The 12,799-nt window shown below is 51.8% G+C and overlaps 1 protein-coding gene across 1 annotated transcript in view; it reads left to right on the plus strand.

Annotated features, from left to right (window-relative positions):
* Positions 1-377: 377 nt before the first annotated feature.
* The window catches only part of XKR7 (XK related 7), a 50,907-nt gene continuing 38,485 nt past the window's right edge, over positions 378-12,799 (plus strand). The window contains exons 1-2 of the mRNA XM_060277500.1: positions 378-408; positions 4,804-5,308. Coding sequence (XP_060133483.1) covers positions 378-408; positions 4,804-5,308 — 536 coding nt within the window. The remainder of the gene's footprint in view (positions 409-4,803; positions 5,309-12,799) is intronic.

Consider the following 12,799-nt stretch of genomic DNA (forward strand, 5'->3'; position numbering starts at 1 on the left):
GGGGCTGCCTCAGCTCGACCCAGCCACATCCCAGACTGACCCAAATTCATCTAAATGGATTCTGGTGCACAACGCTACTGCAAATATTGAGGTTTTCCCCCTCATCTACTACCCCCTTTTATGCTCTGGGGTGCCGATTTGGCTTCACATGTATGCGGGTCGAGCAGCTGGGGCAACCTAGTTGAATGGGCAGGGTTCAAGTAATGAATTATTATTATCATTATTATTATTATTATTATTATTATTATTAGGAAGTTAGAAGTCTGTGGGGTGGGGAATGTCTTCTCCAGCCTCCTCTCTTTGTACCCTTAACAGATCTTGGCAGGCAGGAATGAGCAGGGGGAGGGTTGTTGTTTTTTGCAGCATGGAATAAAAGCATGATCACCAGCAAATGCCTGCGCATTGGACGTAAGTGTTCATCGAGGGACCATAACTCCATGGCAGAGCACATGCTCTGAATACAGAAGTGCAGTCCCTGGCATCCCTAGTTAGAAGCAGCCGGTGGGTGTGCATAGCCACTGCCAGTGAGAGCAGGCAATACTGGCCAACTTGGACCAATAGCCTGACCTTATGTGAAGGACCACTGCAATGCCCAGTGGGAAACTCAAGCCATCCTTCTTCCCCACCCATCCCTTCAAGGGTTTTAAGCATGCTCAGCTCTGCATTACTCTGTAGTCTCATGTAATAATATAAGGACATGCAAAGAGGCTGCTGGATCAGGCCAGCGGCCCATCTAGTCCACCAGATGCCTGTGCAAAACCCGCAAGCAGGATCTGAGCGCAAGAGCATCTCTCACGTCCTGTAGTTCCAGCAACAGGTAATCAGAAGCATTGCTGCTTCCAACTGTGGAGGCAGACTCGCAGGGGTGCCAGTTTGAATAAAATATTGGGGGGGGGGAATAAGCCCCATCCCACATAATTGATCCCAAGACATGGCACATGCACGCCATTTGAATGGCAATGCCCATCAACTTTGGGCCCACTGCCCCCCCTCAAATACTTAATTGGGGAGGGTGAAGGGGCCTCGGCCCCTAGGAGTTAGCTCCTATGAGGCAGAGCCTAGCCAACAGCAGCCCCTCCCACCCATGAACTTGTCTGATTTTAAGCCACCTCAGTCGGTGGCTACTTTTGCCTCTTGTGGGAGTGAGTTCCATAGTTTAGCTGTATGTCCGCTTTTCAAAATATACAGAAATGAGGGTGAGGTTGAAAAACATGTCCTCCCTGCTCTGTTGATTTGCTCTGCTGTAAGTGCAACACACTAGACAACATCTTAAAAAGCAGAGACATCACCTTGCCGACAAAGGTCCGCACAGTTAAAGCTATGGTTTTCCCAGTAGTGATGTATGGAAGTGAGAGCTGGACCATAAAGAAGGCTGATCGCCGAAGAATGGATGCTTTTGAATTATGGTGCTGGAGGAGACTCTTGAGAGTCCCATGGACTGCAAGAAGATCAAACCTATCCATTCTGAAGGAAATCAGCCCTGAGTGCTCACTGGAAGGACAGATCCTGAAGCTGAGGCTCCAATACTTTGGCCACCTCATGAGAAGAGAAGAATCCTTGGAAAAGACCTTGATGTTGGGAAAGATGGAGGGCACTAGGAGAAGGGAACGACAGAGGACGAGATGGTTGGACAGTGTTCTCGAAGCTACGAACATGAGTTTGACCAAACTGCGGGAGGCAGTGGAAGACAGGAGTGCCTGGCATGCTCTGGTTCATGGGGTCACGAAGAATCGGACGCGACTAAACAACTAAACAACAACAAGTGCAACACAAAGGCTAGCTGGGTGGAAAGGGTCCTTGATAAGCTGTCAGGGGCTAATTAACCATGATGGACACAGTACATGCTCTTGCGCATCACCTGTTCCTTTCAGTGGGGCTTGAAGGGCCATAGCATGCAGAAGGTCCCAGGTTCAATCCCTGAAGGCATCTCCAGGTACAGCTGGGACAGACTCCAGAAAGCCTCTGCCAGTCTGTGTAGACAGTACTGAGGCAGATAGACCGATGATCTGACTCACTATTAGGCAGCTTCCGACGTTCCTTGTGTAGGAGAACTCCCCCACCCCAGGGATGGTGTCCTGAGAATTGCCCAGGGCCCCAGAACACCTAGTTAAGCTAGAAGAGTCTCTTTTCCTTGGCGTTGGCAATGTGCTGATCCAGGACAAATGTTTGTGAGCATTCCCAACACCTGCGGCGCCATTCATGCGCTGCAGCTGTGACACAATCTCGAAACCGTGAGTTGCTGGTGCCATTCCGCACCCCGCTCTCTCATCCTGCTGAAGAAGACATGACATCCTGCAGATCCAGTTTTTGCTTGAGAGCGAGAATGACAGACAGTTAATCAAATGCCCAATCTCATTCAAGCTGCTTCCCTTTAGCCCTTATCTCTCCTGTTTCGAGGCTTCAAGGCTTGCCCTTTTGCTAGGTTTTCTTCCTCTGGTTAGCAGAGAAAAAGCTTCTTTTCCTCCCTACTTATGCTTCATTTCTAAACTTGTAGAACCTATTGCCCTATTGCATCCTTTCACTTTCTGCTCAGGGGATCTGGGCAGCCTCTGGAGAGGACTAAAGATTACTGGGAAATTATTTCCCCATCATTTCTGTGAGCCCCCTGGAGAATCCCCTTTGAAACCTTCCCTTCATGGTCCCTGACCCTGAGAAGCAGGAGTGACATGACGAGGGAGGCCCCATTTGGGTTAGGGGGTCATATAGGCCTGTCATAATGACAGAGAAGAAAACAAAGGCAGAGGAGGGAAGTAAAAGAAGGCAATATTCTGTTCTCCTTTTATTTGATTTCTTGCTCTGCACTTTCCTAAGGCTCCGAGTGGGTTCCAAAACGGCAGCATAACAAAGGCTGAAAATGCATCTTGTGTGTGTTTTAAAACACATCATCTTTATTAAGGCACTGGGAGGACTGATCATCTGGCTGTCTCCTTGGTGTGCCAGAATTATTAAGGCTGCAATCCTATGCACACTTAACCTGGGAATAAATTCTATTGAATACAATAGGATTTATTTCTGTATACCCATGAAAGAACACCCTGTAAGGCGCATATGTACGAGCTTGAAATCTGACATTTGGTGGGCACATAAGGTAAGGCAGTCTAATTGCTAGTATATTTTTTTTAAAGGACATTTATGTATCTGTCACTTGAAAAAGAAGGGGCATGAAATGTTCCCACAAATGTTTAAAGACCTTTCACACTAGCTAGGCAGCTGAAGCACCTGAGGATTGGGAGGGATTCAAGCATAAGAACCTAAATGGAGCTCAGCTGGATCAGGCCAACGGCCCATCTAGACCAATATCCTGATCTCACAGTGGCCAACTAGATGACTCTTTTGGGAAACCCACAAGCAGGGTTAGAGCACCAGAGCATTCTCTCCTCCTGTGGTTACCAGCAAATGGCACTCAGTAGTAGCCTTAGAGCACAGCCATCATGAACTGGAGCCATTGATCATCCCTGGACCGGTCCGATTCTCTTTTAAGGCAACATGGAGGCAGGGTGGAAGTGCCTTGAGAAGATCTGGAGTCAGCAATCAACAAAAGTACCTCACAGTAGCCAGGACAGGGAGGTCTCATAAAGAGTCGGTACTCAGCACAGATCATGCAAGTCACAGGAACCCTAGACTGGAGAAAGTCCAATCTCCCACTGCCAAGCATTCTCTGTAACATTGGCAAGAACCAACCAAACTACCCGCCCCCCCGTGTGTTGCAGCGCAATCATTGGGGTTGGCGGTGATGACTCCAAGCACCCTGCCGGCTCCCCAGTTTAAATGGCTAAATCCCCAATAACCACCTTACCTCCGAGGAAAAACCCTCCCGGCTGATGTGATTTGCACAGCACCGAGCACATGTGTGGCCAGGGCTATAGCAATCTGAATTGAACGGTCAAGGCAGCGGCAGGAGCCCCACCCAGGAGATTCTTAGCCTTTGTCAAGCCCCCCACCCTTCACACCTGCACGGGAAGATAGACCCCCTCCCCTCAAATGATAGAAGAGTCCCCAAACCGGCATGAGGTGGGAGGGGCAGCAGCATTCTTGAATCCAACATCATGCATGCTCTAGATTGGGGCGGTGGGGGGAGAGCCTTAGCCCGTTGCCTCCCACCTTTGAAGAGGGGAGCAGGGAGTCGCCGGCAGGATTAGGCGAGAGGAGCAGGGAGGCGTGGCAGGCCGGCGGTGGGGAGGAGCAGGGAGAGCAGAGGCCGATCTGGGACCCCTGCAAGGCGGCGAGGGAGAGCGTGGAGAGGGCGCCGCCCGAAGCAGCTCCGGAGGGAGCGCGTGAATGAGCCGAGTTAGAGGAATGAATGGGGGGCGGAGGGAGCGGGGCGGAGGCAGGCGGCTCTCGTGCTCCTCCATACGCCCCCCTCTCCTGTTCTAGAGAGGTGATCGAGAGAGGAGGGAGAGGGAGAAAGAGGGCGCTGCCTGCCTGCCTGCCTCCTTCCTTCCCACCCTCCCTCCTCCCCCACCTCCTCTCCTCCATCACCTCCTCCCCTTCCTCCCCCCACCCCAATCTGGCCACTCTCCTCCCTCTTTCCTCCCTCCCTCTCCCTCTCTCTCTCCATCCCTCTCTCCCTCTCTCCCTCCATCCGGAAGTCTCCGTCTCTCCCTCCTTTCTCCCTCCGCCTCTCCTCCAACATGGCCGCGAAGTCGGATGGAGGAGCGGCAGGCGCCGCCGCCGCCGCCTCCGCCTCGTCGTCGCTCGTGCGCCGGGAGGGATCTGGCGGCGGCGGCGGAGGGAGCAGCGGCGGCGGGAGCGGCGGCGGCGGGAGCTGCAGCTCGAGCTTGGCCCGGGGGTCCCGTCGAGGAGGGCCGCCGCCCCCTCCGCTGCCCAACCCGGGCAGCCCCGCCGCCTCCGGCTGTGCCTCGGCCGCCGCCCCGCCGTCGCTGCTGCTGCCGGGCCGCGAGTATAGCCTGCTGGACTGCTGCTGGGTGCTGGGCGCCCTGCTCGTCTTCTTCTCGGACGGCGCCAGCGACCTGTGGCTGGCCGCGCACTACTACCTGCGCGGCGAGTACTCCTTCTTCGGGCTCACGCTGCTCTTCGTGCTGCTGCCCTCGCTCGTCGTGCAGCTGCTCAGCTTCAGGTGGTTCGTCTACGACTTCTCCGCGCCCAGCAGAGCCTCGCCGGGGCCGCCCGCCGCCGCCTTCAGCACCAAGGACAGCGCCAGCACCAAGGACAGCGCCCGAGCCGGCCTCCAGCCGCCGCCGCCGCCGCCTTCTCCGCGGGCTTCCTCCGGCGGCGGCGGCTGCTGCCGCCTCTGCGTCTGGATCCTCCAGTCCCTCATCCACCTCCTGCAACTCGGCCAGGTCTGGAGGTGAGCAAGGCGAGCCAGGGGACCCGGGGGCTGGGTGTCTGCGAGGGGCTGGAGGAGGGCGTTGCGAGCACAAAAGGCAGGCCGAGCGGTGGGCTGCCTCCATGTGCGCTCCGGGAAACGGGGCGGGGGGGGGGCGGAGGCAGATCGGGGTGGGTGGGAAGCCCTCCGCTTCCCCCCCCCGGGCGCTGCTCCCCATTAGGGGAAGTTTTAGGGTGGTGGAGGTCCGCGTCTCGTGAACCTCGGGGAGCAGAGGAGACGCGGCCCGCCTGGAGGGGGGCGGGGGCTCCGAGCCAGAGGGGGGCGGGGGAATCGTCCCCGTGGCAGGAGGAAGAGAGAGCAGCCATACAGCCCTCTGGCACGCCGGCAGTTCCTGGCCAAGCCGGCTCCCTGCCTCTTTTTCCTAGCCCTGCCCAGCAGCACCCCACTTCCTTCCCCTCTCCCCAAAGGGGCCTGATTCAGGCCAGGGAACCTCGGTGCTCCGTCTCCCCATTCTCTTGTTCACCCCTGCAAACCAGGGGGTAGGAATTGAGCCTGTGCTTTCTTTAAGATAACACTCCCTAAAAGGTGGGCTAGAAATCTAATACATAATTCACTTTATTCTGCCAGGCCTCCCAGCTCTAATTTGTAGCCTGAGGCTTTAAGGCGTCCTGGACATAGAGAGAATTATCAGTCCTTTAGCCCTGCCAGGCAACAAATCTGAGACATTTGCTGAACCATCTGGCTCCGAGCAGGGGAGGGGAGGTTAGCAGCACCTGGCTGGTCCCTATTATGCATCTGATCCCTCTTCCAGACCAGCTTCAAGGATGCTTAAAGGGGACTTGGCACCCTCGTTCTCTTCAGGGCCAAGTCTTGGCTTGGTATCGGAAAGCAGCATTGATTTTGTTAAACGAATTCTCACCAATGGGAAAGGAAGGCGACAGTGGAGTCACTCTGATTTGGTGCTCTGTGTGGAGATGTTTTAAGTGCTGTACTAAATATGATTTATCTAAGGTGCTGCAATGAGGGGGGGGGAGAGAGAAGGGTTGCCATGACATAACTGGGTGTCTCTGCTGTTAAACTGTATCCGTGCATATCATTGACCAGAGGGAACGGGACCCATGAAATGAAAGGTTGGAGGGCAAGGCAATCATGGGTTCTTTCAAGGGGAGAAGGTGTCAGAAATAGAATTAGATTCTCCACCCCAGGAGACACACACGCGCAAGGGGGTGAGGAGAAGGTTAGAAGGTTAGAGCCCATCCCAGTCATACTTCACTGTCATGACAGCCCTGTTAGGCAGGCATGGCAGGGGGGGGCAATGTAGTGTCCACCACCCCATTCTGCTTCCCAGAGAAACCTGAGAAGCGCTGCCTCCTTTCCTCCACGCCTCCGACTTTCTAAGAATTCACCAGTGTGCGCTGAGCTGTCCTGTTCATAACATGGTCCCCAACCCCGTTGGCTGCAGCCCTGGACATTTGGAGGGCACCAGGCTGAGGAAGGCTGATCCGACACATTGTTTGCTTCCTTTTGATGGCACTGGTGGTGGTGGTGGGGGAGTGGCATGCCTAACCCCCCTAACCCCCCCCCCCAGCAACTGAAGCTAGCAGATCATTGCTACATGGGAGCTGCTCTCAGACAACCACAGCCTGGTTTATCACAGTGCCTGTGATTCCATTGAAATGAAAGTCCAACTGGAGACGAGGGCAGAAGCTGTGTGCGTGTTTTCCAGCCAGAGCTCTCCTCTTCATCCCCCACCCCACCCGTCCTCCTCTTCTTCCCTGTGTTTTATCCACAGCCCCCCGCCCCCGCCCCACTCCCCAAGACCACCTCCAAAGGAGCTGAGACTGGGGAGGAGCCAAGCAGGCCCCTGGGAGCCGGCTTGAGAGGAAGAACGCAGATGGAGTAGGTGCACTGAATGACTCTCCGGCAACCACCTCCACTCCAGGGCTCTTAGAGGATCATTTCCTGGCAGGTCTATTTCCTCAGGCCAGACTATTGAGCTGACCTTTCGCTCTCCCCCCCCCCCACTCCAGACAGCTCTCCTTTTCCTAAGCCTCAGAGCTCCCTCCCTCCACACAGCACAACCGGTCTGTAATGGATCTTCCTGCTAGGGAAGTTGGAGCTGAGCTGGAGACAATGGTGAATTTCTGAAAGAGCCTGCTTAGCTATTCATCGATCGCTGCAAATTGGAGCTGCAGAAGGGAGTTCTCGCCCTTACGCTCCGATGTAAGGTGAGGTCTCCTCTGGCTCCCAGGAATGCCATGTGGTGGGTGTTTTGCCCGCTCCTGCTGCCCGTGGCCTTGCTCAGGAGAAGGAAGGAGAACGCAGAGCGCACATCCGTAATACGGTACAGAGCTTTGCCTCCTTGGCTGCTCCTCTCCCCATTCAAAAGAAGGCGAGCCACGTCCCCTCCCATTCATGATTCCAGCCCATTCTCATCGCAGCTGTTGACATGGGGAATTGACAAGGGAAAGCGGCAGAATGTGCTCTTCATGGAGAAATGCAGTCTCAGTGGATTTCATCCGTTTGCAACATCGCGCCAGTCTGAATTTTCCCTGACACCGGGGATTGCCACGTGTGGAGCTTGCAAAAGGCTCCGGCATATTTCCTTTTGTGCAGCTCACCATTGAAAGCTTTTTGTGGTTTTGTTCTGTGCTGCTTGGACGTTGAGGAGCCCCCGCCCACCCCCACCCCACATTTATTCAGCTGCTGTAAGGACGGGATCAAGTTGTTGCAGATTCATGAAGTACAGCTTGTCGGTTATGAATGGAGGAAATTGCTGATTGCTAGCTGAAGAAAATTACCAGGAAAAAAGCATGATGATTCAGTTTGGGCATGGAGATGTAGCAGGGCCTTGACTTGAGCTGCAGGACTTAACCTTGAGACCCCAAAGTATTTGTGATGCATTTGAGTGAGTTACAATGAAGGTTGCTACAAGTGGTTTCAGCACAGAGAACCAGAAATTTATTGGGAGGGGGCTGGAGAAGGGAAGGGGCTGGAATCTGAATTTCTTCTCTCTTGTGACTTAGTGGGTTCAGTCTGCATACAGTGTACTGGGTTCAGAAAATTGTATTGGTGCCCTTAGTCCCAGCTACTTCACATGGCCTGACCTGGGCCCCCTAATCTGTTTTACTGCTGTACCTGTGGTGCAGGATGCGACCCCCTTGAAAGAATCCATGGCAGCCCAGTTGGCTTCCATACATGGAATAGGAAGTGGGAGGAATCTGGTCCTTTGCTTCAAGCAACAAAACGCCTTTGGCTGGTCCTGTGTGTGCCCTGGTACAGGATCCACTCAGACCACTGCTTTGGCATGGGAGCTCTGGTCAGAAAATAAACAGAACAGTGTGTACCCTGAGCATCTGCAGGGCACAGCATGTGATATTGGACACTGGATTCAGCTTCCTATCTCCACTGTATCTCCAAGATAGTGGCCACAGAGAAAGTGGGTGAGCAATACCCACCGAAACCTCAAAAGCCAGAGGAGTGGCTGGATGAGACTCCCAGTTGCCGGGGCCAGAGTTCCAGTACCTTTCTATATTCCTTGGCCCTTCCTACAAACTATCAAAGCTGGTTTGAATCAGGCCAAAGAAAATAAACTGGTCAAATCTGCCCACTATGTGCAGGTTGCATAATTCAGCTTGTCTTGGATTGCCCAGGCACAGGGCAATGTATTGTTTGTGTGGGTGAAAATAAGCAACCAGGCATGAATTGGTTTTAAGCCACTTGAGTCGATTATGTGGCATGCTGTATTTACAATGCAGTCAAACCAAGAATGCATGTTTGCTGGTTAGGCACATGAGAGGAGCTGAAGCTCAGGGACCTGTAAATTTCCCAGAGTGGACTCTGAGAGAGACTCCCACTGTGCCCTGTTAGGGGGAGGGCATAGCCATACATAGAATCTCCTCACCTGGCCAGGCTGCTTCCTCTTTGCTCTTTGACCCCATTCCAGCAATGTGAGAACAATCTGCATGTGCTCAGACACCATCTTAAACTAGACCAAAGTATGTCTTTGTAACTGGATTACCATGTTAAGCCTGCCTGAACAAAGCTGCTGTTACCTGTTACTCTTCAACAAGTATTTTGAGAGAGTAAATGTCATTTTTTATCTTTTATAAGATTGTCTGTAATTATTACACCAGAAGAATCCCTTCTGCCTTATAGCATCCTGGATTACTTAAACTAAAAGGCTAAAAGTAGCCTATGAAAACTTCCCTTTTAAACTGCAAAGGGATGGGACTCTGCTGAACTCAGGGTGAGGAAGGAAGGATAATATCAAATAAATATATCCTCTCCTATAGCATCTATACACATCTCTACAAATAAACCCGCTGAACTGCTGGATTATACAGTAACAGGCATGGCAATTGCTATGAAGTTTCTCTTTTCTATTCTCCAGCCTGGCCCTCTCCCCCCCCCCTCCCTGATCTGCTCCACCAGGCAGGGCATTAAGCCAATTAAAGCTGTCCCTCTCAGAGAGGCCCTCCTGGCCACTGATGCTCTTGAGCTGTGTATCAGTCTCTTCCTAATCTTGGGATTTGTGGCACTTGCTCCACTGACCAGTTAAATGCGGTTTGCTAAACCCATTAGCGAGGCTGGATTTGGTGCAGGGAGTAGACAGTTGTTTCTAAGAAGTGATGAATTATTGCTGGATGAACTGTGCCCTGGAAGAGGAGAATGTGAGCCTGGGCTTCTTCACGACCCCCTCCCCGTCCCCTTGCATCTCATAAGCTCCTTTATAGCACAGTTCTGGAGACAGTGCCTGTTGTGCGCAGTCGATATTAGGGCTGGTGCCACAGTTCTGTGAAGAAAGGCATTTCTTGCATGGCAGAGGTCCCAGGTTCAATCTCTGGCATCTGATCGTAGGATATTTGGCTTGTAAGACTGTTGCCTGCTAGCATGCACTATGCTTGGCTACATGGACCCATGCTCTGACTTTACTTGGTAGGGGGTGGGTTTGTTTTCTCAAACTCTCCCCAATTTCATCTCTGCAATTACAGTGTGTGTGTGTGTGTGTGTGTGTGTGTGTGTGTGTGTGTGTGTATGTACCTGTGTGCAAGGCCTGGGATCTTGTCCCTGAGCATAATTTTGCATCAAAACATTTTTTTCTTCTTCAAAAATCGCAGGATCTGTTTCCATGCAAAACCAACTATAGTGCTTGTGGTTTACTTCGTTGCCGAGAGGCTGCATTTGTGAGGAGCCTGCAATTCTGAAATGAATTTTCTTAGAGGCTAATGTTGAGCCTCCCTGAGCCAAGTCATGCATTGCACAATTCCTCTGTGCAATCGTTGTAGCCCAGTGGTTCCCAAAGTGGCCAGTGGTGCCCCCTGGTGGGAAGTGGAATTACCTAGTGGGGTGCTAAGAGAGAAAGGAACAGCTGTGGGGTTCTGGAGGTGCAAATGACTACCGGTATCAGAGTTTAAGATGCTGGTATCACTGGATCCAGTTCATAAATTACGTTGAAATAACTAAACTAAGTAGTTTCAATTGAATTTTGAATAAATGTGCAATTAATTGCCACACTTCTGAATATTATTGTGTTGTTATTTTCCTTAGTGGGTCGTGAAAACTGATGTTCGGAGTAATGCTTTTTATAGGGTAGGCGACCAGGGGGGCAGTTGCCCCTTTACACTGGTGTAAAGACGATACTGAGCTAGATGGGCTGACTCAGTTCAAGACAGTTCCCTATGTTCCTATATAGCTTGGTTCATGTGTGACCTTCTGCGCAGACTGATCACTGAACAGGCAGGTTTTCTGTCCATGGTACCACCTTGGAACAAAAAGTGATGTTGAGCCATTGTCACTTGCAATGATTCTCATAGAAGCTGCATGGAAATTCCTACAGGAAAGTGCCTTTCATGAAAGGAGGTGGTCTGCCTTCCTTGCCTTGCGTTCAGAAGCCTCTTCTCCTACTGTAGCACCAATGTGATGTGCTTGTGGAGACATAATTAACCACCTTAACATGATGAGCCCGTCAGCTTCTGTCTTGGGCTGATAAGATTTCCAAGGTGGGGAGATCCCCTGTGCCTTGTTACACGAGGTCAAAGCCCTGTTCTCATCATGTACATTGTAGAACTGTCAAGAGGGAAACAAAGATCCTTCAGGCATAGTCAGATGTTGGGGGGACAATTTTTGCACAGGTTTTCAGGTGCTTTTCACCTATCATGTACCCTCAGTCTGCCCCCACCCATACTCAGTTACTTAGGGAACTAGGCAGTTTGCAATCCAACTTCTGCAAGGGAAGCAAACATTGTCATCTTAGCTGGAATTAAATTTCACACTGGGGTCGGCCAAGGGATGGGAATAGGTTAATGTTACAGAACCCCAGCTGCCACCCCTCTGGAAAATCTCTCTCTCTCTCTCTCTCTCTCTCTCTCTCTCTCTCTCTCTCTCTCACACACACACACACACACACACACACACACAGAGAGAGAGAGAGAGAGAGAGAGCAATTTGAATTAGAAAAGGGTCCCATTTATAGGAATAGGAGCTTTCTTTGTAAGCCAAATTGCTGTGCAAGGGTGATTTGAAGGGGAAACTGCAGCATGCAAGGAGCATTATCCTTCCCTAGGTGTCACCAGCCCCCAAATTGCACACTCCTGTAGCAATTAGGCTGGGGGGGGGAAGCTCCCATTTGCATGAATGGGGCTAAGCCTAATTGCTGTGTGTGAGCAGGGCTAAAGAGGGGAGGCCCACACCAGATCTAGCATTGTCCATTCATTGCACTCCAAATTTAAAAATTTCCCAGGGGGAGCTTCCTTGCCAACATAAAATAAAGCAGAGAGCTATAATTTTGGATATCTTACTAAACAGTGAAGTTGCCTGCATGATGTCAATAGGCAGGGAGTTCCAGAGTATATAGGTGCTGCCCCACTAAAAGATCCAGTTTTTTTTACAAATGCAGAATTGGTGTTATGCAGCAATCTCGACTGGGTTCGGATTAGTGCTATTGCTCTGCTGTTTTGTGGGTTGTATGTATTGACCTTTTTAATTGTGACCGTGAGTTTAGATTGCATATGTATCATTTTAGAATGACACCTATCTTGTAAGGGCACAGCTAGGAAGCAGAGCGTACCTTTAAATAATACAAAAAGCAGAGTGGATCTAGGTTGCAGCCGTACGGGAGTCTCTATGTAGTTCAAGAGCTCTTGAAACTTTGCAGGCCCAACTGGAACAAATGGGCCATGAGCAAGAGTTCACTATGGGCTATAGGAAGCAACCACAGAGGTCCCTGGGATGCCAAAGCGTCTTGTGGCAGCAGCCCTGAGCAAATCTGAAGGGTTTGTCAATCTGCGCATGGGTGTACCCAGCATGGGGCAGGGGGGTGCAGCTGCCCCTCCCTAGAGAAGCAAAAAAGGGGGGGAGCTCCCACACAGCAAAAAAAAACAGCCAGCAGCGGAGAGCGGAGTTGCAGTGTTCATCCTCAGTGTGGACCATTCCCTGGGACAGGGAAGGATTGCTGGGTCACCTCTGTTGGTTTTTGCATCGTAAAGGTTCCCTCTAAGTCCCTTTCTAGCC

The sequence above is a fragment of the Zootoca vivipara genome, chromosome 7, assembly GCF_963506605.1.
Source record: "Zootoca vivipara chromosome 7, rZooViv1.1, whole genome shotgun sequence".
Classification (NCBI taxonomy): domain Eukaryota; kingdom Metazoa; phylum Chordata; class Lepidosauria; order Squamata; family Lacertidae; genus Zootoca; species Zootoca vivipara.